Below are 26,044 nucleotides of genomic sequence, written 5' to 3'. Positions count from 1 at the left end.
ACATTAATAAGATCCGTCTCTGCCGTCTCTGGGCTACTAGGCAGACAAAGGCCAAGACGTCAGCCTCTTTCGCCCCCTGAACTCCCGGCTCTTCCAACACTCCAAAGATCGCCACCTACGGACTCGGCACCACCCGTGTTTTTAGTACCGTGGACATTGCCTTAGCAAAACCCTGCCAAAACCTTCTAAGCCTCGGGCATGTCCAAAACATGTGGACACGATTTGCTAGCTTCCCACGCACCTCGCACACCTGTCCTCTACCCCAAAAAACTTGCTCACCTGAGCCACTTTCAGATGTGCCCAATGGACTACCTTAAATTGTATTAGGCTAGGCCTGGAGCAGTCAGAATTCTTATGAGAAACTCAGAATCATTTTAATGGAGAAAACAAAATGATCTTACAGAGGCCAAACCACAGTTCAGTTGGTCAAGCAACAAAGAGAAAGGTAACTCCAAGCCAGGAAAAGAAATACCTAAACCAGCCAGCAGAGCGACTATGCCGATGCTGTGTTGCGAAGCCTCCCCACAGGCAAGGTCATGTCCTGCAATTTCAACCCAATTCTTTCAGTGCAACAGGACTGGTCAACATGCAAACTGTGCAAGACAAAACTCTCAAATGCACAGAAAGCTCATAGATCATCCACAAGATTGGATGCAAGCCTGGAAGATACACAGCCGTACTTCTTGGACGCAGTCAAAGATCTTGGCTTTGCATTTTGGAATGTAGACATTTCAGTTAATGCGTAACTGCCAGATAAAGAATGACGACGAAAAGACCCCCAGCTTCAAACAACAGACATATCAGTCTGTGGGCCAGGAGGAATCTGACTCCCAGTCATACTGATACTGGAAGCACTAAGATATGGTGTCAAACAAATCTTCAAGCTGATGTACATCATCTGTAACCAGCCTTTCTCTCTCTTGAGCAGAAATGTTTTTATAGCCGTGGATCTCCTCAAAATGGCCAAAAATGTTGAGACAACCACAGTGGTTAATCATACAGAACTACAAGTTCCCTACTACGCAATAAAAAGAGTATACTGACTGGGACTTCAGCTCTGAAGTGTCTTTTCTCAGAGCAGGTTTGTCCATTTTTACTACAGATGCTGGAAAACCATTAATGGTCAGGCCAGCCAACCACCCAGAAGGTAATAAAAAGACCTCCAGTGGAGGGTGGAAAAGTGAGCGACCCGAAGTCGACGAGTCTCAACATCCGGCTCCAAAGACAGTACAGCAGGTCAACACGGCAACTCCGAGCCAGCATGCCAAAGGCACAGAAGATGCTTCAACCTGGCAGCTGCCATCCTTGGTGACAGCGAAATGCAAACCTAACTGCACCACTAAACCTTATTCCAGTCATAGGAATGATCATTCTTCACCACAAAGAACATTGCCATGATCCACACCACCACGGGTGAAGTGAAAGAAACGACAAAGAGAGGTGCACAATGCTCAGCTGCCCCATAAGAATCGAGTTAGGGTAGCAACCACCAACCAGCTCAATAGCCGAACTGATAATTGCAGGTCAACACAAAAGAACAGAAGAAAAGGAAGAAGACATATCCAGATGAATGAACAACCTCCACGTTTATAGGAAGAACCAGGAGTGATGGAGCCAGCCATTCATCTCACTGTAGTGCATATGAAATATGGAAATATTATAAAGCCACCAGATCGTCTGAACCCTTAAATTCAAGGACATGAAGGGAGGAGATTTGGTAGTGAGAATTCAGTAATGACAATGTAGGTGATTGTCATGTGAGAACACCTTTAAGAAATGGGTGTTTAAGAAATGTACCTTTAAGAAATGGGTGTTTATCAGTGATGTCAGAGTGTGGGTGGAGCTGGGCTGTCTGTCAGCTTTTTACTTTCATTTTAGGCTGGTTGCTGCAGGGTGTGTTTTCGTTTCGTTTTCAGTGTTGGAGCGGACGCCAGACAGTGCAGGTGTACTGTTGATCTCTCTGCCATAAAAAGACTATCTCTTGATCATTTGGTGAATTCTGAATTATAAATGTTTTCAGTAGTGAATGTAAACCTGATGTGCTTCTGTTAAAATGTGTTTCTTCTGTCTTCTGGATGTTGTTTGGGAAGTTATTAAGGATTACTTAGTGTTGTATTCTTTGGGGGTTGTATTTGAATTGATGTTTGCTGAATTGATGTTTTGAAACTGTATGTTTCAAAAAGGTTAATTTGAGTTCACAGAATAAACATTGTTTTGCTTTAAAAATTACTTTTCCATTTCTGCTGTACCACACCTGTAGAGTGGGCCGTGTGCTCCCCATACCACAATCTATTAAACGTTGTGGGTCAGGTGAACTCCATGATACAGTTTGGGATTCTCTAAACCCTGGCCCATAACAATGATATAATAACAACGTAGGGCAGCACGGTTGCGCAGTGGGTTAGCCCTGCAGCCTCACGGCGCCGAGGTCCCAGGTTTGATCCTGGATCTGGGTCACTGTCTGTGTGGGGTTTGCACATTCTCCCCGTGTTTGCGTGGGTTTCGCCCCACAACCCAAAGATGTGCAGGCTAGGTGGATTGGCCATGCTAAATTGCCCCTTAATTGGAAAAAATGAATTGGGTACTCTAAATTTTTTTTAAAAAATGATATAATAACACAAGACTGAAGGCAAGCTGAAATCACTTAAATACATTCAGTAAAGACATGGAAGGTGGTGTAGAAGAAGGGTCTGGCACATATAGGGTTAATGTATGACTGAGTATAGTACTGCCCACAGTGATGTAAAAGAGCACATGATCCATACCTAGGGTCAGTCTAAGATAGGACAGAGTTGTGTGTACCAGCAAGTATGGAGACAGCTCCTAGCTTGTCCCCTTTACTGTATATATGTAAGTAGTTCTAAGAGTCAATAAAAGTTTACCTAAGTATCATTACAAAGTCCTACCAAACTGTAACCAACAGTCTAAGACAAAATCTTTCCCATTCTTACTTGCATGCCAAACAAAACCTAAAGTTGTAAATTATGTAAATAAGATGCAAAACTTACGTAGCATTATTAAACCGAGCTTCCGCAATCTTATAACAGTTATGGACCGTAAACTGGGTGGTGTAATTCAAAGATCCAGATTCAATTAATACCTCTATGGTAACTGGGTCTACAAGAAACAGACAAGAAACACATGTTAAAGTAATGTCATATTGCAATTCTAAAGGCTGATTTTAACTCCAGATGGATAGATTATGAGATTGGAGGAAAGCCATGGTTTAAACCAAAGCCTGATGTAACACCCAGACCTCATTCACATTTTGAATAATAACAATAATAATCTTTATTGTCACAAGTAGGCTTCCATTAACACTGCAATGAAGTTACTGTGAAAGGCCCCTAGCCACCACATTCCGGTGCCTGTTCACAGGGGGAGAATTCAGAATGTCCAATTCACCTAACAGCACATCTTTCGGGACTTGTGGGAGGAAGCCGGAGCATCTATAAGAAACTCACGCAGACACAGGGAGAACGTGCAGACTCCGCACAGGCAATGACCTAAGTCGGGAATTAAACCTGGAGCCCTGGCGCTGTGAAGCAACAGTGCTAACCACTGTGCTACCATGCATCTTATTTACATAATTTACAACTTTAGGTTTTGTTTGGCAAGTCATTGGCAAATAGGGTTAAGGAAAATCCCAAGGCTTTTTACACTTACATAAAAAGCAAGAGGGTAGCCAGGGAAAGGGTTGGCCCACTGAAGGATAGGCAAGGGAATCTATGTGTGGAGCCAGAGGAAATGGGCGAGGTACTAAATGAATACTTTGCATCAGTATTCACCAAAGAGAAGGAATTGGTAGATGTTGAGTCTGGAGAAGGGGGTGTAGATAGCCTGGGTCACATTGTGATCCAAAAAGACGAGGTGTTGGGTGTCTTAAAAAATATTAAGGTAGATAAGTCCCCAGGGCCGGATGGGATCTACCCCAGAATACTGAAGGAGGCTGGAGAGGAAATTGCTGAGGCCTTGACAGAAATCTTTGGATCCTCGCTGTCTTCAGGGGATGTCCCGGAGGACTGGAGAATAGCCAATGTTGTTCCTCTGTTTAAGAAGGGTGGCAGGGATAATCCCGGGAACTACAGGCCGGTGAGCCTTACTTCAGTGGTAGGGAAATTACTGGAGAGAATTCTTCGAGACAGGATCTACTCCCATTTGGAAGCAAATGGACGTATTAGTGAGAGGCAGCACGGTTTTGTGAAGGGGAGGTCGTGTCTCACTAACTTGATAGAGTTTTTCGAGGAGGTCACTAAGATGATTGATGCAGGTAGGGCAGTAGATGTTGTCTATATGGACTTCAGTAAGGCCTTTGACAAGGTCCCTCATGGTAGACTAGTACAAAAGGTGAAGTCACACGGGATCAGGGGTGAACTGGCAAGGTGGATACAGAACTGGCTAGGCCATAGAAGGCAGAGGGTAGCAATGGAGGGATGCTTTTCTAATTGGAGGGCTGTGACCAGTGGTGTTCCACAGGGATCAGTGCTGGGACCTTTGCTCTTTGTAGTATATATAAATGATTTGGAGGAAAATGTAACTGGTCTGATTAGTAAGTTTGCAGACGACACAAAGGTTGGTGGAATTGCGGATAGTGATGAGGACTGTCTGAGGATACAGCAGGATTTAGATTGTCTGGAGACTTGGGCGGAGAGATGGCAGATGGAGTTTAACCTGGACAAATGTGAGGTAATGCATTTTGGAAGGGCTAATGCAGGTAGGGAATATACAGTGAATGGTAGAACCCTCAAGAGTATTGAAAGTCAAAGAGATCTAGGAGTACAGGTCCACAGATCACTGAAAGGGGCTACACAGGTGGAGAAGGTAGTCAAGAAGGCATACGGCATGCTTGCCTTCATTGGCCGGGGCATTGAGTATAAGAATTGGCAAGTCATGTTGCAGCTGTATAGAACCTTAGTTAGGCCACACTTGGAGTATAGTGTTCAATTCTGGTCGCCACACTACCAGAAGGATGTGGAGGCTTTAGAGAGGGTGCAGAAGAGATTTACCAGAATGTTGCCTGGTATGGAGGGCATAAGCTATGAGGAGCGATTGAATAAACTCGGTTTGTTCTCACTGGAACGAAGGAGGTTGAGGGGCGACCTGATAGAGGTATACAAAATTATGAGGGGCATAGACAGAGTGGATAGTCAGAGGCTTTTCCCCAGGGTAGAGGGGTCAATTACTAGGGGGCATAGGTTTAAGGTGAGAGGGGCAAAGTTTAGAGTAGATGTACGAGGCAAGTTTTTTACGCAGAGGGTAGTGGGTGCCTGGAACTCACTACCGGAGGAGGTAGTGGAGGCAGGGACGATAGGGACATTTAAGGGGCATCTTGACAAATATATGAATAGGATGGGAATAGAAGGATACGGACCCAGGAAGTGTAGAAGATTGTAGTTTAGTCGGGCAGTATGGTCGGCACGGGCTTGGAGGGCCGAAGGGCCTGTTCCTGTGCTGTACATTTCTTTGTTCTTTGTTTGTTCTAAAACCGGTGGGAATGACGCAAGAACAGGAAATCAGTCGGGAGAAGGGAATACACAAGGTGAATTAGGGGGAGGGGGAGGAGGGGGTAGAGGAGTCAGGTTGATCATGGACCAAGATGATGGGAGGGAAATCCTGTTGGTTGGGGGAGTGAGGCCTCAAGGTGTTCCTGTTGCGTCAGGAGGGTAATTCCTGCTCCTCTAGACCACAGAAACCTGGCCTTCTCCTGCCTCCATGCTGTGCTGAAGGGTTCAAGGTTGCTCAGGCCTCCCTGGCACCAGGCATCACCAGGTTTTGATCATCTCATTTTAATTAGGTGCTCGCCTGCCTTCGGTGGGCAACCTCTGTGCTGTCAAAATCCTATGTAGTTAAAATTGCGAAAGGTGTTCGCAGCCATTCTGGAACTGGATACACAGCAGCTGATTTTAGGGGAGGGGCTTTCAATTGTGTTCTGGATCCAAAGTTGAGCCTCTCCAAGCACAGATCGCTGGTCTCTTCGAGGATGACAAAGGTGTTAATGCCATTTATGGAAATGACAGGAGGGGCGGATCTGTGGCGGTTTACGCACCCGGGGGTGTTAAGGAGTTTTCTTTTTTTCGCCTGTACGCAAGGTGTATTGCGTCTCGATTTTTTTGTTATGGGTAGGACCTTGTTATCTGGGGTAAAGAATGAGGAGAATTTAGCGGTGGTTATTTCCGACCATGCGCTGCATCGGATGGATTTAAAGCGGGGGAGGGGGGGGGGGGGGCGGCCACAGTGCACAGGCTGGAGGCTGGACGTGGGATTGTTATCGGGTTTGGGATTGTGTGCGTAGATTTCAAGGACCACAAAGAACTATGATGAATGGAATGAAAATGGATGATCTCTCCGTCTATGGTGTGGGAGGCATTAAAGGCGGTAATTAAAGGGGAGATCATCTCGTACAAGTCATAGATGGATCGGGAGAACAGGAATACATTCTGGGTGTGGATAGGGAGTATGTGAGTGATCCAACACCGGAGCTCTTGGCGCACAGGAAGAAGCTGCAAATGCAATATGACCTACTGTGCACGGACTGGGTGGTGTGACAGCTGCAGCGCTTAAAGGGGGTGGTTTATGAGTACGGGGAGAAGGCTAGCCGCCTGATTGCTCATCAGTTAAGGCGGCAAGAGGCTGTCAGGGAGATTGTATTGCGTCTCGATTTTTTTGTTATGGGTAGGACCTTGTTATCTGGGGTAAAGAATGAGGAGCGGGTGCTGAGCGGTGGGTTGGTCTCGAGCCCAGAGAAAATGAACGAGGCGTTTCATTCCTACTATGAGGGGTTTTACAGGTCGGAACTGCCAGAGGATGAGCGGGGGATGGCTGTGTTCTTGGAAAGCTTGGAGTTTCCTCAGCTGGGGGATGAGTTGCGGGAGACGCCAATGGAATTGGAGGAGATCCGTTGTGCTCTGGGTAAGATGGAGACAGAGAAGGCGCCAGGGCCTGATGGGTTCCCAGTAGAATTTTACAGGAAGTTTGAGGATTAACTGGGCCCATTGTTGCTGGGGATGTTTAACGACTCAATGGCGTGGAGGTACCTCCCAGAGATGTTGAAGCAGGCACTCATCTCCCTCCTTCTGAACAAGAACAAGGGCCCCATAGAGTGTGGGTCGTAGCACCCAATGTCTCTGCTTAATGTGGATGCGAAACCTTTGGCTAAAATCCTAGCCTTGAGCTGGAGCCCTGGCCTCCCAGAGGTAGTGGGGGAAGACCAGATGGAGTTTGTAAAGGGTAGAAAGCTGTCGTCCAACATGAGGCGATAATTAATGTGGTTCTTACACCAGCAGTGGAGCTAGAACCGGAGATTATCCTGTCTCTAGATGCTGAAAAGGCATTCGATAGGGTCAAATGGAGTTATTTGTTCCCGGATCTGGAGAGGTTTGGGATTAGGCCTGGGTTTGCATCATGGGTTCCGTTGTTATATGAAGCGCCGGCTGTTAGTGTTCAAAGGAACACTATGAATTTGGGGTAATTCGGGCTGCACAGGGGAATGAGGCAGGGATGTCCTGTCTCCTCTGTTGTTCATGTTGGCAATCAAACCACTGGCAAATGTTTTGAGGGCCACGGACAAGTGGAGAGGAATTGTGAGGGGTGGAGTAGAGCATAGGGTGTCCCTTTACGCAGACAGCCTTTTGCTGTGATGTACGTGAGGAATGCAGGGTCAGTTATGGGGAGATAATGAATATTGAAGAGGTTTGGTTCCTTTTCAGGATATGAACTGAATGTTGGGAAGAGTGAATATTTCGTGGTTAGCCCTCTATTGGGGGGGGGGGGGGGGGAGGGGCGGGGTAGAGTTGGTGCTGGGTTGGGGGGCTGTCATTGTGTCTGGTGGGAACCAGTTTTCGCTATTTGGGGGTTCAGGTGCCCCGGGACTGGGCTCAACTTTGCTAATTGAATTCTACAATCTTGGCAAGCAGAGTTAAAGCGGACTTGCAGAGATGGGACAACATTCCTGGCAGGCCTAGTTCAATCTATTAAGATGGTTATTTTGCCGCGACTTGTTTTCAATTGCTCCCAGTTTTTTTTGCCAAAGTAATTTTTTCTGGAGATGGAGCGGCTCATAATGGGCGGGAGAATTCTTCGGTTCGGAGAGGGGCCTGCAGAGGTAAAGGCAGGTTGGGGGGGGGGGAGTTGGCGCTGCCTAATTGGTTGTATTATTGGGAAGCCAATGTGGAGAAGGCATTGGGGTCTTTTGGGGGAGTAGAACGTTAGTTGGATACGGATGAAGTCAGGGTCATGTAAAGGGACAGGCTGGGTGGCGCTGGTGTGCAGTTTTCTCCAGCGAAGTATTCTGTAAATCCGGTAGTCAACTCCACGTTAACAATATGGTGGCAACTCTGTCAGAATTTTCAGCTGACAGCGGTGTCAAGTTGGGCCCCAATCTATAGGAACAATTTGTTTGAGTGGGCGAGATTGGATGTCACATTCAAGGGGTGGGAAGTTAGGGGGCTGGAGAGGGTGAGGGTCCCGTTTTTGGAAGGGTGGTTCGCGAGTTGGGAGGAGTTGAAGGAGAAAGCAGGGCTTGGGCGACGGACATGTTCAGATATTTCCAGGTGCAAGACTTTGTTTGGTGGGCATTTCCAACTTTCTCAGAGGCACTGCCTTCTACTTTGCTGTAAAGGATACTCCTGTGTATGGGGTCGGAGGAGGGCAGCACATCTCGGATATATAGGCGTCTCATGGGGAAAGAGCAGGCTTCGGTGGATGAGGTGAAGGCCAGGTGGGAGAAGGAGCTGGGATCCATTTTGGATGACAAGGTGTGGAGTGAGTCTCTCCTTAGGGTGAATGCTACATCATCCTGTGCAAAGTTGAGCTTGATACAGGTAAAGGTGGTGATTGGGGCGCACCTCACCAGGGCCAGGATGAGTTAGTCTTTTGAGGAGGTCAAGGATAAATGTGAGCGATGCTTGAGAGGGCCTCCTCATCATACACACATGTTCTGATCCTATACCAAGCGGGTGGGTTTTTGGGGGTCCTGGTTCAGCACCATATTGGCAACCCTGAATGTGGACTTAGAGCCCTGTCCGTTAGTCGCTGTATTTGGCGTGTCGGATCAGCCGGAGCTGAGGTCTGGGGCAAATGCTTTGGCATTCACATCGTTGTTGGCCAGGCGATGCATATTGCTCAGCTGGAGGCATGCAATGCCACCCAGTGCAGCAGCATGGCTGGGTGATTTGATGGAATTCTTGTACCTCGGGAAGGTCAAGTTCACGGTGAGGGGGTTGATTGATGGGTTCTATTGTAGATGGCAGCTGTGTATCTTGCACTTTAAAGATCTGGTCATTGTTAGCTGTTAGTGGGGAGGGGCAGGGATTGTTTGGGTGGAATTTCTGTTATTGGGGTTCCTGTTACTCTAGTTGCTTGTAATTTTTGATGTGTTGGTGCAGTTTTGTTTTGTAATTTTTTGATATAAAATGTTAAATGTTTTAATAAAAATATATACATTTTTTTCAAGTGCTGGAAAGTGTCCTGGATGTGGCGCAAAGCGCCCACACCACCATTATTTTAACTAGCTAGACACCTCAGTTTTGCTGCACGGGATGGGTTAAAATCTGGCTTCAGTTACACCAGAGAATGACATTATTCTGTGGGTTTGAAAATACCATTGACTGGAAATCCAATTATTAAACTGTGATTTTGGCACATCAAATATAAAGTTTTGATAATGAAACAAAGAGAAACTCCCTCTGTATCTCCAGTTATTCTATAAAAAATCCTAAATGATGTCTGGCTTACGAGGATGATCAGCATTTCACCAATTGGAGGATTTCCCTAAACCCGAGCAATCCAGTTGAAGGTGAATGTAACTATCTGGTACCTGGTTGATTTTTGAGCTGAGTGTACATATTGTTGGACACTTGGCAGGAACACTTGGTTATGTTGCTGGCTGTGCAAATGACTTCATTGTTTCTGGCAATCCTCAGCGTACAAGTTGTATTTTCATTCATGAAATTGCTGAGCTTCCCTCTTCCTTTTACCGTAAAGAGCTAAAAGGTGATGTTTGACATGAAAATACAACCACAAAATAAACCCATAGAATTAGGGCATTGCAACAACATCAACTTGCAATGTTATAACTCCTTTACTTGAAATTGCATAGGGATTACAACACAGAAATAGTCCATTTGACCCAACTGTTCTATGATGGTGTTCACATTTCACGCTAAAGCTCCTCCAACCTTTCTTCATCTAACCCCATCAACATGTCCTTCTATTATCTGTTCTCCCTCATGTGTTTATTTAGCTTACTCTTAATTGCATCAATGTTAATTGCCTCAACTACTCCATGGCTAGAATTGTATTCTCCCCCACCACAGCCCCCGCCTCTCTGGGAACATATTCACAGATTTTGTGGAATTGTGGGTGGGGAGGAGAAAATGGGGGAAATGCCAGTCACCTATCCACTGGGAATTTACACATTGGGAAAACATCAGGCAGTCTGCCTGTCCATGGCCTTAAGTGACCAATTAATAGCCACTGAAGGCTTACCACAGACCACCACTCAGATTGACCCTCGATAGATGCAAAAGCCAAGTGTCCAGGCTGCCAGGTAAAGCCTTGCGGCCTTGATATTGGTTAGATGGAGTGTCTCCTTTAAAGAACCTGCCCCCAACTGCCACAGAAGGTAGTTTCCCCACACTCCATTTTTCCACTTTGCTTTGGTGCACCTGGTCTCCACCCCAATCGTCAATCCTGCCTTTAGGTTCGGTCCATGGCATCTATTCCACAGGGACTGCCTGTGGTCCCAACAGTGACTAGATGGAGATGGAAGTCTTGTCTTGAGACAATTAATGACCCAACTTGACGTGCCTGGCCAAGCACAGATGGGCTTATCCCTGATATTTTATCTGAGAGAGAAGGGTCACCAGCTCCTCGTAAAATTCCAGCTCATGTGCTGGCAAGTTCCACTTTATAAAAGCTCTTTGGCTAAATAGTTTATTGGAATTTCTGATGGGATTTATTCAGGGCTGCCTTATATTTAAAGCTATCAGTTTTAATCTCTCCAAACAAGTGGGGGGGAAAAAAATCGGGCAGGGGGCTAACTTTTAGGCGGGTTAAAGGTGACTTCAGCTCATACATGCTCATGAATAGGCCATCTCACCGGAACTAAGTTCACCCTCCAAATTAAGTTACCTGCCAGCGAGAATTTACAACGCTCAGTTTTACGATTGTACGTAAGTGGCATGCTCCTGGGTAGGAAATGCTGTGCCCAAGGCTGGACACGGGAGACAGGCTATACAGGGAAGTGGGTGAGAGGGGTGGGAGAAGAGAGACTGTAGGGGGGAAGTAGAGGAAGAGACTATCTAGAGGGGAGGTGAACTCAGGGTACTGGTGAGAGGAGGGTACAATCACAGAGGGTTAAATGACACTTCCAGGATGAGAGTTTGGTAGACGAAGGTCTCATGGCAGGGTGGTGGGGGCTTGGATGCCATAGAGGGGCACTGGAATGATACCTTGTTTCATAGGACGGGGCAGGGTCATGTGGGCATGGGGACGGTAATAGGTGTTGACTCTGAGGGGAGGGAGTGCATTTGGAGGTGGATCATAATAGGGTACAGGGTAATGGAGGGAGGTTCAAAGGTGACAGAGGTGAGAGGAATAGTGATTATAGGGTGTGGCAAGGTTGTTGGGGGGAAGTTGATGGGTGACAGGGGGAGAGTAGAAGGTGATGGACCGAGTATGGAAAGTAATGTGCACTATTTTTCAAATATGACCTTGACTACACTGTTAATCAGCAAGTGAGGTCCCTCAAAATGGCAGGAGGGTCCTTTTGGGTGGGCGGAGTTGAAGTCCAGCACAAGTGGCTGTGGTTGCTCACATCTGTCAGCTTCTCCAGTATGTACTGTGGCAGCAAGTGCTCTGGAAGAGGAATGAGGAACCCTGGCCTATAATGAGTTAATGATTCTCTGGGTACGTCTTGGGTGGGATTCTCTGATCCTGAGGCTAAGTGTTGACGCCGTCGTAAACGCCGTCACGCTTCCCAACGGCGTCAACATGGCCTCAGGAGCAGTGATTCGGACCCCGACAGGGGGCCAGCACGGCAGCTGGAGCAACCCACCCCGCTCCAGCTGCCGATCCCGGCATCAGATAGGCGCCGCAGGTCTGTGCATGCGCAGTGGGACCGGTGGCAACGCGTGCATGCGCAGTGCGACCGGCGCGATTACCGCGCATGCGCGGTGGCTCCCTTCTCCGCGCTGGCTCCGATGCAACATGGCGTAGGGCTACAGGGGCCGGCGCGGAACAAAGGAGGCCCCCAGCACAAGAGGCCGGCCCGCCGACCACGGACCAGGCCACAGCGGAGGCCCCCCCTGGGGTCAGTCCCCACTCTCCCCCCACCAGGCCGCCCCCGGATCCATTCACGCCGAGGTCCCGCCGGGTAAGACCAGATTAGAACGGCGTCGGCGGGACTCGGGTTTTTTTGTACAGCCGCTCGGCCTATCCCAGGCTGAGACTCACCGGGGGGGGCGGGGCAGGGGGGGGGGGCGGTAGAGCGTGCCTCGACCGGCACCGGGCCGGCGCCAATGCCGCCGATTCTCCGCTCTCCGGAGAATCACGTCCCGGCGCCGGAGCGGTGTGGCCCCCCAGAGATTCTCTGAGCTGCCGCGGGCTCGGAGAATCCCGCCCATGGTGACAGGTTCTCCAACTCCTAGAGGTAACGGCGGGGCAGGAAACTTCCTGCCTGTCCCGCCACGAGATTCACCATGCTCCTCGTGGATGCATAATTAATGAGTTGAATAGCAGAAGATCACGCATATTCAGCCGTCCCACTGTCCAGCTAGAATAATTTACTGTCTTGCCTGTCACAGAACTTAAGAGTCCAGAATGCAAGATTCGATCCATCTTCTCTATATTTACCCTGCCAAATCCCTTTCATGTGTCTAGTGCCGATCTCTTAATCATTCATAAAAAATATCGGCAAGTAAAATCAATAACAACCCCAAAAGTTTTACAAATACATAAAGATCAAGAGAATAAATATGCAAAAAACAGGAACAATTAGAGATCAAAAAGAGAATCTGTGTGTGAAGTGTTATAAATCTGCCTGGAGACAGTATTCAAAGAGCTGTAATTGGTATGCGTCTCTCTCGGTAATGAGTTTAGAATGGCAGTTCAGATAATAATTGGGAAGGCCCATGAGATATCCATATGTTAAGGTATAGTCAAAGAAGTTGATAGGGGCAGACAGCTGAATACACAGAAGGCATAATCAAAGAACAACAAAGGTATAACTGGCCAGACTCTGAGAAGGCAGGAGGAGGCAGTGAACAACTAGCAGTCTCAGAAAACAGATAAGCCAGTTTCCAGCCACCAAGCCTGAAGGCCAAGTTTACAGCAAGCAAGGTACTACATCTCAGAGCCAAGGCAGTGCAGAAAACCTTTGTGACAGCAGTTTAAAAAAATCTTCACTGGACCAAGAAAAAGATGGTTCCCAGATGTGAGTATCATTGATGTATAGCTGGTTATTAAATTTGGATTGAGAGTAGAGTAGTCCTGTATATGTGTATTTGCCTTTTTTTCCCTATAATTAATAGCATTATATAATTGTTACCTGACTACTGGGCTATTTATTCTCACTGGGGTTTCGCTTATCAAAGCTCCAAAACCTAGGACTTGGCTCCTCACTCTGCGACTGGATCCTCAACTTTCTGACCCACAGACCACAATCCGTAAGAATAAACAACATCTCCTCCACGATATTCCTCAATACCGGGGCCCAACAAGGCTGCGTACTTAGCCCCCTACTATACTCCCTGTACACACACGACTGTGTGGCAAAATTTGGTTCCAACTCCATCTACAAGTTTGCTGACGATACGACTATAGTGGGTTGGACCTCTAACAACGATGAGTCAGAATACAGGAGGGAGATAGAGAACCTAGCGGAGTGGTGCAACGACAACAATCTATCCCTCAATGTCAGCAAAACTAAAGAGCTGGCCATTGACTTCAGGAAGCAAAGTACTGTACACACCCCTGTCTGCATCAATGGGGCCGAGGTGGAGGTGGTTAACAGATTCAAATTCCTAGGGGTGCACATCACCAAAAGTCTGTCCTGGTCCACCCACGTTGACGCTAGTACCAAGAAAGCACAACAACGCCTATACTTCCTCATGAAACTAAGGACATTTGGCATGTCCACACAGCCCAGTCCATCACACGAACCTGCATCCCATCCATTGACTTTATCTACACCTCCCGCTGCCTGGGGAAAGCGGGCAGCATAATCAAAGATCCCTCCCACCCGGCTTACTCACTCTTCCAACTTCTTCCATCAGGCAAGAGATACAAAAGTCTGAGAACACGCACGAACAGACTCAAAAACAGCTCCTTTCCTGCTGTTACCAGACTCCTAAACGACCCTCTTATGGACTGACCTGATTAATACTACACTCCTGAATGCTTCACACGATGCTGGTGTCTATGTATTTAGCTTGTGTACCTTGTGTTGCCCTTTATGTATTTTCTTTTTATTTTCATGTACTAAATGATCTGTTTGAGCTGCTCGCAGAAAAATACTTTTCTCTGTACATCGGTACACATAACAATAAACAAATCCAACCCAATCCAATTTGTAACTGATCTCCTCACAAAATCAAAACTATACCCCCCACAAACTGGGGTTCTAAGTTGAGATACCCTTGCAGATAACATCAGCGTGCTTCGTGACTGGAGGCAGAAGACATTGGCATGAATACTTTATAGCTGTCTTCAAGAAGAAATGGACAATGCAGATGCTGGAGTTACGGAGGAAAGAGAAATATTGGATGAGATAAACAGTGATGGAAGAAGTGCTCAGAGCTTTAGCATATTAGGAAATGGATACATCACCAGGTCCCAATTAAATGTAACCCAGGCTGTGAGGAGAAGCAAAGAAGGAAATACCAGAAATTCTGACCATAATTTTTCATCTTATTTGTCTACAGGCAGATCGAGAACTGCTAACGCTTTACCGTTATTTAAAAAAGGAGAAAAGGATACACCAAGTAATTATGGGCTGCTAGGTCAGCTTAAACTAAGTGATATGCAAAAATGTCCAAGGGCACAACTTAAAAGGATACAAATTAAATTGAGGACACTCTGAATGAATATGTTAATGGAAGGTCATGGCTGACTAACTTGTTTCAATGTTTGAGGAGGTAACAAGGAGAGTTAAAGTCTACGTGAATTTTATTAAGACCTTTAACAAGGTCCCATATGTCAAACTGGCCAGAAAAGGAAATGACTCATGGGGTCAAAGGGAAAATGACAAATTGGATCTACGATTTGGATCCGTAGCAGGCAGCAGAGGATAATGGTCAATGGGAGATAATCTTTTTAAAAATCTTTCCAATTAAGGGGCAATTTAGCATGACCAATCCACCTACCCCGCATATCCTTGGGTTGTGTGGTGATAACCACACAGACACAGGGAGAATCTGCAAATTCCACACGGACAATGACCCGGGGTCGGGATCGAACCTAGTTCCTCGGCTCTGTGAGGCAGCAGTGCTAACCACTGCACCACTGTGTCGCTGGGAGATATTCAAGCCCCTACAATCACTATCCATAGTTCAAAATTACAGCATGTATGTAAAAGTTCACAAAGCAACCTGAACTCTGAACTGCAACATTGCTACATTGTAGGTACTTAAGTATCTGTAGATTTCATCATTTAAGTATCACTGAAGACCTGAGCCAACGAATAGGCCACATCGGTACTTTTACATGTTCCATTGTTGTGGGGTTGTATTTAGTTGAACCTCTGAGTTTCCTTGATTGCTCTGGGTGCGATGGGTGCAACCAGTTCTGAAATTGGGTGGATTTCATCAGGAATTTGCCAAGATTAATGCAAATATTAGTTCTTCTTAGGTGAAGATTCAGACTTAAATGTAGGTTGGTGCAATTTAAAAATTTGCAAGTGATATTAAAATTGGCCATGTGATAATAAAGAAGAACTCTGTAGACCACAGGAAGGAATCAATAAACAGGTCAGGTGGGCAGAAAAGTGACAAATGGAATTCAGTCCACAGAAGTGTGAGGCAATGCAGGAAAGAAAACTAAGCAAAGGAATGCACAATAAATGGTACGATTCTGAGAAGTGTAGAGGAAAAAGGAAACTCGGTGTTCATGTCCACAGATCCTTTAAGGTAGCAGGGTTGGTAGATAAGGTGGTTCATGGGATACCTTCTCTTATTAGCCTGGGCATAAAATGTAAGAGCAAACTATGCTAGAACTGTATAAACACTATTTATGCCACTGTTTTGAGTACAGTTTTGGTCACATGTAGGAAGGATGTAATCACACTAGAGAGAGTACAGAGGAGAGGAAGTTGCCAGGGATGGAGAATCTTAGCTCTGAGGATAGTTTGGGCAGTTATAGCCATTGGAACCGAGGAGACTGAAGGGAGATTTAATTGAAGCAAATAAAATTATGAGGGGCCTAGAGAGAGTGGATAAGAAAGGTCTATCTATTTCCATTAGCAGAGAGTGAACAACCTGGAGGCTTGAATTTAAAATAATTGCCAGAGGGGTTAAAAGAGAGCTGAGGAGAATCAATTTCATTCAGAGAGTTGTGGGAATCTGGAACTTGCTGCCCGAAAGGCTGATACAGACAGAACCCCATATCACATTTTTAAAAATACTTGGATATGCACTTGAAGCACGTTAACCTACTGACTACATACCAAGGGCTGGAAAGTGGGATTATCCTGGATAGAATCCCGACAGTGGAGGAGGCCATTCGGCCCACAGAGTTTGCCCTCCAAAAGAACAGCCCATTGCCCCGCCCTATTTCCGTAACCCCACATAACCTACACATATTTTTGGACACCAAAGGATAATTTAGCAGCTCCTATCCACCTAACCTACACATCTTTGGACTGTGGGAGGAGCACCTGGAGGAAACCCACACAGTCACAGAAGAACGTGCAAACTCCATACAGACATTCACGTAAGGCCTGAATCGAACCTGGTCCCTGGCACTGTGAGGCAACAGTGCTAGCCACCGTGCCACAGTAGCTCTTTCATTTTAGTCAGTACGCTAAATGGCCTCAAACTATTTAAAAGCCTGTTCACTCTTTCCTGATGGGTATAGCCTCTCAGTTTTGCTATCATCCTTGTAATTCTTTTTGTACCTTCTCCAGTGCCTCAATATCTTTTATATAATGTGGAGGCCAGAAATGAGCACAGTATGATCTATCAATGTTTTATACGAGCATAACATTGTCAAATTTCCCACTGTGTTATTTCCAAATTTAAGATATTTTGGAGCATTACCTTTGTGTTCTTGAAGGAATCATCTATTGCCAAAGGGCTCATGGTCACTTCTGGGCAGCTGTTGATTTTTTCTTTGATGGTAATCCAGTAAACTGAATTATTTGAGTTTTCACATTCATTAGCAAAGGAACACCTTTAAAATATGAGTTTTACACATAGTACCGATTGGGAGTCATATATTATTCATAGCTGAAAGTCAGTAATGTCTAAAACACTGAACATTGGATAAATTCTTAATATGCAAGTTAGAAACAAATTAATTTTACGTTCTTGTCAAAAGGTTGTTTGCATTTCAACATGTAGCACATAGCAGATGGGTTTAATCCTCCCTCTATAACCAAGCTCTTGAGGTGAACCCAAGGTTATCTGTTCTGACATCTCTCTGCCATCCCAGAGGTACATCAGAACAGGAGGATTTAATCCCTCAAGCATGTTCTACCCCTCACAATCTTTAGTTAGCAAAAAGCTATCAATCTCAGTTTTAAAATAAATAATTGACCTAGCATCATTGCAGAATAGGTAGAAGCGAGTTCTGAACATCTATCATTCTTTCTGTGCTGGTATTTGTCTACTTCACAGCTGAAAGGTCAGGTTCCAATTTGTTGACTTTATCTCCTTGTCTAGAGTACCCAATTATTTTTTTCCAATTAAGGGGCAAATTAGCATGGCCAATTCACCTAGTCTGCACAACCTTTTGGGTTGTGGAGTGAGACCCACACAGACACGGGGGGAATATGCAAACTCCACATGGACAGTGACCCGGGGCCGGGCTCGAACTGGGGTCCTTGGTGCGGTGAGGCAGCAGTGCAAACCACTGGGTCACCATGCTGCCCAGCAGGGCATGCATTCCATGATGGTGATGCCATTCCATAGAATCTAATCATACCCCAATATAATCCTAATTGGTTTGGGTTAGATTCAAACACGTCTGATTTGACGGCAAGTCGTCCATCTTTAATATGTGTGGTGAATGTATTGCTGTAACAATGTAACCATGTACATATCTGTATTACGCTGTTGCCCATGTGGGCTCCACCTATGGACCATTGTAAGGTATTACCTACGATGTAGCATGTTGGGGCCTGTGTGGGCTCCGCCCCTGGCTCCTCCCCTTGAGGGGAGGTATAAGAGCAGTCGCCCTGTAGGCGGCTCCCACTAACAGATCAGTTGCAGGCAGGCACTGTTCTAGTTGATTAAAGCCACAGTTTACTTCTATTCCTGGTTTCGTGTGAATTGATGGTTGTGTCAATATGTAACACTAGTTCTAATTGTTTCGTATCTGCATACTTGTGTATGTCAAAGAATGCGATATTGTGCTTTATCAAGGCCAGCAAAAACTGGTTTTCTGCTGGCTTAGCTATTATAACAATAGAGCCTTCATGTTATCTTGTCGTGCAATGCTGTTGCTATGGTTGTCCTGCTCTGACCTTGGACACTGACTTGAAAAATGTATTCATTAAATCATTTAAAGTGTCTGTTTTAATCTAGTAAAGTGAATTATGCTGCTTCTATGAAACTGTTATGTTTTGAGAGTGTTGAAATCCTTAATTTAAAATGGGTACAACTGGGGCTTTATATTTATCCTAAATAACTATCCTCTACCTATTAGGTGTGTCAGGAAACAGTTGACTTCTACATTCCCTGCTTTTGATAAATCGAAAGATTAAGTGAGATATATCAGAATAAGATAAAATATATCATTAATGTGATAGGATAGGTAAAAGTGTAAAGAGTAACTCATTCATATTGTCATTGTAGTTTCAAACAATAGAGTGGATAAGTATTGCAATAAGTATTTCAAAATAATTATTATAATTCTTAAAGAATAACAATTAATAAATTAATCAAATTTGATACTACTGATTCAGTATTAATAAATTATACAATATGTTAATAATACAGTCAAATAATTGATTGATCAGTAACATTTCAACAATAGTATTTCATCTCAAATTCATCTACTGGGGGTGTAGTTGGGTTAGTTTGAATCATTCTGATAGTTGGTCCCCTGCGTTTAGTGAATAGTTCTTGGTACATTGGTATGTTATGTAAATGATGAATACAGCTACATAGGAGAATAGGATTATTCTTATTGTGGATATTCTAGTGTGTCCAAGCCAACCGCAAATTTTATCCCAGAGAGAGATAACTTGGGGTGGATCAAGTTTTTTGATTTATTTTTGGATATGTAATGTTAAATCTTTAACTTCTTTTGAGTTATCTGGAATGAAGGTGCAACACTCTGCACTAATCAGGGTGTAGGTGTCATCTTTTTCGGTGAGCACATAGTCAAGTGTCATTTGATTTTGTAATACCACAGTTCGAATTGTTCGTATTTCATCAGAAATTTTATCTAGGGTAGTGGTGGTGTAATCGGTTATATTTTGTATGATGGTTGTTATTTTATTCAACTCGTTCTCCATCCTTATTTCCCAATAGAAAGGAATGATTCTAGCATAAATTGCATCTCTTAAGGTAATGGAACGTTTATTTCTTCGATTAGTCGCTTCTGAAACATGTGGGAGATTAGGTACATGATGAATGTGGGTACAATGTATCCTAAATAGTAAGATCCTGACCAGGATCTTGGGAGTCAGGGATATGCTTTATTATCACAAATAAAATAAGTTCCATTATAAATAGAATATAAGTAAATATATTCTAAGAACCATTGGTCTGAGAAAGTTTTATTATTTTTGAGGTTAGGTATGCCTGTTATCCTTGAGGACCGCATAACACTTTGTAAGTGATCGTTTGTTCATTTATAAGTTGTGTTAACATCTACATAATTAGTACAACCACTATTACCCATTTGTGTCCCTTTAGGGTTCTTACTGATGAGGTAAATTGATCTTTTTGTTTAATATTAGTTGGGAGGTTAAGATGTTGAGGTTTTTGTCAGGGTTATATTTAAGTTGGTGCTATCCTGAAAAGGTGTTTAGTGGATAGCCTGTAGATTTCCATAAGTTAATAGATTTTTGGATGTGAACCTGGTACCTTCCTTTTCCACATAGAGGAAGGCCAAGAAAAGATAGTCACATAGTGGGTATGGGTGAACAATCACCAGTGTAATAACAAGCTTGTATTAAAAAAAGATGTTGAACACCCATAGCAGCATGTTCCCCTGGAGCACCTGAAATATTGATTTTGCACCCTGCCCATGAATTGTGCGACGATCATGATGACCTCCGGCTGGCAGCACACACGATTCGGGGGGGGGGTCTTGCCGCCCGAGTACAGAGCGTACCCAAACCGAGAGGCAATGAGGGCGTCCCTAGCCCTGCGTCCCTAGCCCTGCGCCCCATGCGGACACTGGCCATTGGCTGAGGTCCTTTCTTTGTCTCCACCGCGGGTTGCCCCTTGCCGCCCTCCGCCTCATCCAAGGAGATATGGCGCTCCTCCATATCCTCCTGTTGCAACTGCTCTCCCTGCTGCAGTGCCAGGTTGTGCAGAGCAAAGCAGACCACACTGATGCGGTAGACCCTCTGTGGGCTGTATTTGACAGATCCCCCCTGACTGGTCCAGGCACTGGAACCGCATCTTGAGCAGGCCTATTGCCTGTTTGACCAGCCCACGGGTAAATGCCTGGGCCTCGTTGTACCGAGTCTCAGCAGGTGTTTGGGGCCTCTGCACTGGTGCCATCAGCCACCTCCTGAGTAAGTACCCTATGTCCCTGAAACGCCATCCCTCCAGTAGCTGGTCTACCTCACAAAATTGCTGGGATCTCTGAAAGTCCCAAGATGTAGCTGTCATGGACGTTCCTCGGGGAACGAGTACACACCAGCATAATGCGCATGGTGTTGTTGCACACAATCTGGATGATGAGGGAGTGGAATTCTTTGGGGATTGTAAAGAGGGCCCCATGCTGCCATCGGGAACGCAAGGCCAGGTGGGCGCAGTCGATGACACCCTGCACCTGGGGCAGGCAAGCTATGCGGATGAAACCAATGGCGTCCTGGCTCACCCAGTCCCGGTCAAAGCTGATGTACTGGTGAGCCCTCACAAATAATGCATCCATCTACCTCCCTTAGGCATTTATGTACAGCAGCCTGGGAGGTGCCGCAGAGGTCACCCATGCAGCCCTAAAACGAGCTGCACCTTGACATTGCTGCTACTGCTCCACAGCTATCAATAGAACTGCCAGCTCCACTGGCTGCATGATCCTCTCCAACCACAAACTGAAAGGAAGAGAACATAAAAGTGAGCAATGAGGAGTTCTGACAATGCCCTGAACTACAGCCATCTCAGGATCCACCCATTCACATCCCCCTATGTGAGCGCCTTTCCAATCAGCCTCACTCCCTCCCCTCTTACACAATTGCCATTCCTCCCAGTTGCCCCTCTCAATTCCGCCTGAATGAAGTGTCTCGACCTTGAGAATTTCAGTGTGACCCCCACAAGGATGAGGGTAGTTGAGTGCAATCATCAACCACATTCTAACCTCACGAGAGAACTAGACGCTGCCACCTGTCATGTCCTGAATGGGATGACTAATGAGCGTTGTACATTCGGTCTGTACCCGCCCTCCCCACTGTGTGCATCACCTGCCATCATGTAGCTAGTAACCACCACTAATTACATGTTGGTGTATTTAAATGAGGTCCCTGAACTTGCTTGGCGGGAACCTCATTACGTTACTGGTGAGGGGCGTGAAAAATCAGGAAACTTGATCTCGCCAGCGAGAATTGCTTTTCCCGACTAGTGCGATTTTCCGCCCACTTCACGGTTCTCGCTGACGGCTAACTCGGGCTCAAAATTCCGCCCCCAGTGGTTTTAGACGTCTGCCGTTTCTAACTTTTTACCATTCAGAAAGGGAGATGGTGGCAGAGTGGTATTATCACTGGACTAATAATCCCGAGACCCAGGGTTAGGGCTCCAAGGCTTCGAATCCCACCATGCCAGATGGTGAAATTTGAATTCATGAAAAATCTGGAATTCAAAGTCTAGTGATGCTCATGAAACCATTGTCAACTGTCGCAAAAACCCACCTGGCTCATTAATGCCGTTTAGGAAAGGAATCAGACCCACAGCAATGTGGTTAACTCTGAAATGGTCCAGCAAATCACTCAGTTCAAGGGCAATTAGGGATGGCCAATGAATGTTGTCCCAGCCAGTGACACCCACATCCCCTAAATAACAGCACGGTAGCACAGTGGTTAGCACTGTTGCTTCACAGCGTCAGGGTCTCAGGTTCGATTCCCGGTTTGATCACTGTCTATGCGGAGTCTGCATGTTCTCCCTGTGTCTGCGTGGGTTTCCTCCCGGTGCTCCGGTTTCCTCCCACAAGTCCCGAAAGACGTGCTGTTAGGTGATTTGGACATTCTGAATTCTCCCTCTGTGTACCCGAACAGGTACCAGAATGTGGTGACTAGGGGCTTTTCACAATAACTTCATTGCAGTGTTAATGTAAGTCTACTTGTGACAATAAAGATTATTATTATTATTAATTTTTTTAAAGTATCCTGTTCTACCATTTTAGGTCCAAAGTAGATCACCTCACATTTGCCCACATTGAAATTCATTTCTCATGATTCTGTCCAATCATTTCATCAGTCAATATCCGTTTGTAATGTTATACTTTAATTTATATTGTTCACAATGTCTTGCATCTTTGCTTCAGCAGCAAATTTGGATATCTAGCTTTCTATTTCATCACCTAAGCCATTGATAAATATGGTGAATAGCTGAACCCAACACAAGTTCCCTTGGGATACTATTAGGCATATCTTGCTGAGTAGAGTAGAGTCATAGAGGTTTACAGCATGAAAACAGGCCCTTCGGCCCAACCTGTCCATGCCGCCCAGTTTTTACCACTAAGCTAGTCCCAATTGCCTGCATTTGGCCTGGTAGAGTATTTGCTCACTATCCTTACTCTCTGTCTCCTTCAGTTCAGCCAATTTCTTAGCCAGGTCAATAATTTGCCTTCAATCAATGGACTTTAGCTTTGGCTAACAGTTAAATAATGGACTGAGGATAGTAATGAGTGACTGTATTGAATCATTTTTGAAAGTCCATATAAATGATATCTATATACATTCCCCTATCCACTATTTCAGTCACCTGTTCAAATTATGCTACCTTCAGACATTGCCTTTCCCGTACAAATCCATGCTGTCTATCTCTGATTAGGTGACAATTTGGGGTTTGTAATATGCTGTAAAACTGTCCTTATAACTGATTCATTGGGCAGTGAGAGTCCACTGTTCTGGAAAATGTTCCCACAACCAAATTAGACAATGCAAGCCCACAAGGAAGGAGAAAATGTTTACAAAATGGCCCATAAATTAGTCTGGGCCCAGCTTTGATGATGTGCGACAAGCGCTCACCCAAACCGAGAGGCTCAAGAATGATAAAAATTAGACCTCAAGCTTTATCATTTATCTTGGCTCAAGTTGCTGTCGCTGGTTGCTGCTCCACGGATTGCGGATGACTGCACAATGTTCAGCACCATTTGCGACTTCTTAGATAATGAAGAAGTCCATGTCCAAATGCAGCAAGACCTGGACAATATCCAGGCTTGGGCTGACAAGAGCCAAGTTACATTTGCGCCACACAAGTGCCAGGCAATGACCGTCTCCTACAAGAGAGGATCTAACCACCGCCCCTTGACATTCAATGGCATTACCATCACTGAATCCCTGACAATTAATGTCCTAGGGCCAGGCAATGACCATCTCCTACAAGAGGGGATCTAACCATCTCCCCTTGACATTCAGTGGCATTACCATCACTGAATCCCCGACAATTAACGTCCTGGGGGTTACTTTTATCAGAAACTGAATTGGACTAGCCACATTAATACTGTAGTTCCCAGGGCAGGTCAAAGGCTCGGAATCCTACAGTGAGTAACTCACCTCCTGACCCCCCCCATTTACAAGGCGTAAGTCAGGAGTGTAATGGAATACTCTCTACTTGCCTGGATGAGTGCACCTCCAACAACACTCAAGAATCTTGACACCATCCAAGACAAAGCAGCCCGCTTGATTGCTCCTCCTTCCGCAAACATTCAAACCTTCTACCACCGACGAACAATGGCAACTGTGTGTACCATTTACAAGATGCACTGCAATAACTCACCAAGGTTCCTTAGACAGCACCTTCCAAATCCACGACCACTACCATCTAGAAGGACAAGAGCAGCAGATACCTGGGAACCCCAGGGGGAACCCCACCACCTGGAGGTTCCTCTCCAAGTCACTCACCACCCAGACTTGGAAATATATCACCGTTCCTTCGCTGGCGCTGGGACAAAATCCTGGAACTCCCTCCCTAACAGCACAGTATGTGGATCTAAATTTCAAGGACTGCAGCGGTTAAAGAAAGTAACTCACCACCACCTTCTGAATGGTAACTAGGGATGGGCAATAAATGCTGGCATAACCAGCGACACCCACATCCCGTAAATGAATTTTTAAAAAACAATCCGCTTTTCGAATGTTAAGACCTGGGAAGGAAGTTGGTTTGAACTATGACAAGGGGTGGATCAGTCCTGTGGAGTTATATATGCCCTCCTGCTTCTTGTGACTCCACAGGAAGAGATCAAATCATAGTAAATGTTATAAGCCCCACGAGACCTAAGGGGTTGGAGCAATCATTCTCCTGATGAATCTTGCCGAATAAGAGCTCCCCCACCAAGGCGGCGGTGAGCCCTAAATCACTCATGGTTAAGTTCTGTATAAAGTCGGCAAGATATGGAACCGACAAGACAGACCCGGCTGGAATCTGGAATTGTAAATACTAGAGTATTACAATGAACCACGTTTTCTTTCTACTAAATCGGTTCAGACTCATTTGTCAGCTACAAAAATAAGGTTAGCGTAAAAAGCAACTGGGTGACCATCATCCTACATGGTAGGAAACCTGTGGTTATGCACTCTTGTCTAAATGTCTCGCCAATCCCCCCCCCCTCCCCCCCCAACTATATGGTCAATCATTAGTGGCTCAGCAACTCATCAAGTTGTACAAATCTTTTCCATTCAGGAGGACAATAAACACAGCCTGGTTCACATTCCAAGAATATAAAGACTTTTTTAAAAATGGGGGGTGAAAGAGAAAATTAATAATGAATTGTTAAATTTCAATAAAAGAGTATGGGTAGAACTAAAATATAAATTACTGTCTACCTGCGGACAATTTTTTAAGTGTAATAATAATGTATGTTTAACAAAAGCCAAATATTTAACAAATCAAAAAACTATTTTTAAAGCAGACAGCAAGTATGAATAATAAGTTAGAAGCAGTTTGCATGAATTGGAAATTCCAGTGAACACAAATCATTTGTTATTTTGAGAAATGGAAGAAAGATTTTGACAAGTGGCAAATACAGTGGAGTCCAAAAATCAGCTGTGGAATCGAGTCTAAAGAGGATGGGCCTTTGGAGCCAAATAGATTTAACTCTGTTCACAAAATATTTTGTTCTTATTGTTACAAATTGGAGCAAACCAATGATGCATGGAGACAGCAAAGTATTGTAAGTCAGTCAGTTCAGTAGTAACTTTCTATGTTATAGAAACAGACCTTTTATTCAGCGTACACCAACCACAATATGGATCCTTTGCAGACAAGCAATCGGTGCATGACTTGTATTTGGCACAGGAAGCCACCTTTATCCTTCTCACCTACAAACACAAGAACACGGCAACTTTAGGACAACTTTACTCACACAAGGATTGTGTTCATTTGCATGTGTCACCAAATTCAGTCTTGCTGCAGCAGAGAGAATGTCACAACTTGGACAGAAAACTGATTGACGTGCAGAAAATGCAGCCTTAATGGATATTTCTTGGAGCAGA

General features: G+C 45.2%; 1 protein-coding gene across 1 annotated transcript in view; it reads right to left on the bottom strand.

Moving 5' to 3' along the window:
• Positions 1–26,044, bottom strand: part of plxnc1 (plexin C1) — a 361,547-nt gene that overhangs the window by 291,996 nt on the left and 43,507 nt on the right. Inside the window, exons 4-7 of the mRNA XM_072471872.1 lie at positions 25,770–25,870; positions 17,253–17,385; positions 9,815–9,983; positions 3,009–3,117 (exon numbers count right to left, since the gene is read on the bottom strand). Of these exons, the coding sequence (XP_072327973.1) occupies positions 3,009–3,117; positions 9,815–9,983; positions 17,253–17,385; positions 25,770–25,870 (512 nt within the window). The remainder of the gene's footprint in view (positions 1–3,008; positions 3,118–9,814; positions 9,984–17,252; positions 17,386–25,769; positions 25,871–26,044) is intronic.

This window comes from Scyliorhinus torazame, chromosome 13 (genome assembly GCF_047496885.1).
Source record: "Scyliorhinus torazame isolate Kashiwa2021f chromosome 13, sScyTor2.1, whole genome shotgun sequence".
NCBI classification, from domain to species: domain Eukaryota; kingdom Metazoa; phylum Chordata; class Chondrichthyes; order Carcharhiniformes; family Scyliorhinidae; genus Scyliorhinus; species Scyliorhinus torazame.
The sequence above is the reverse complement of the archived record's forward strand: the minus strand, read 5'-3'. Positions and strand labels throughout refer to the sequence as shown.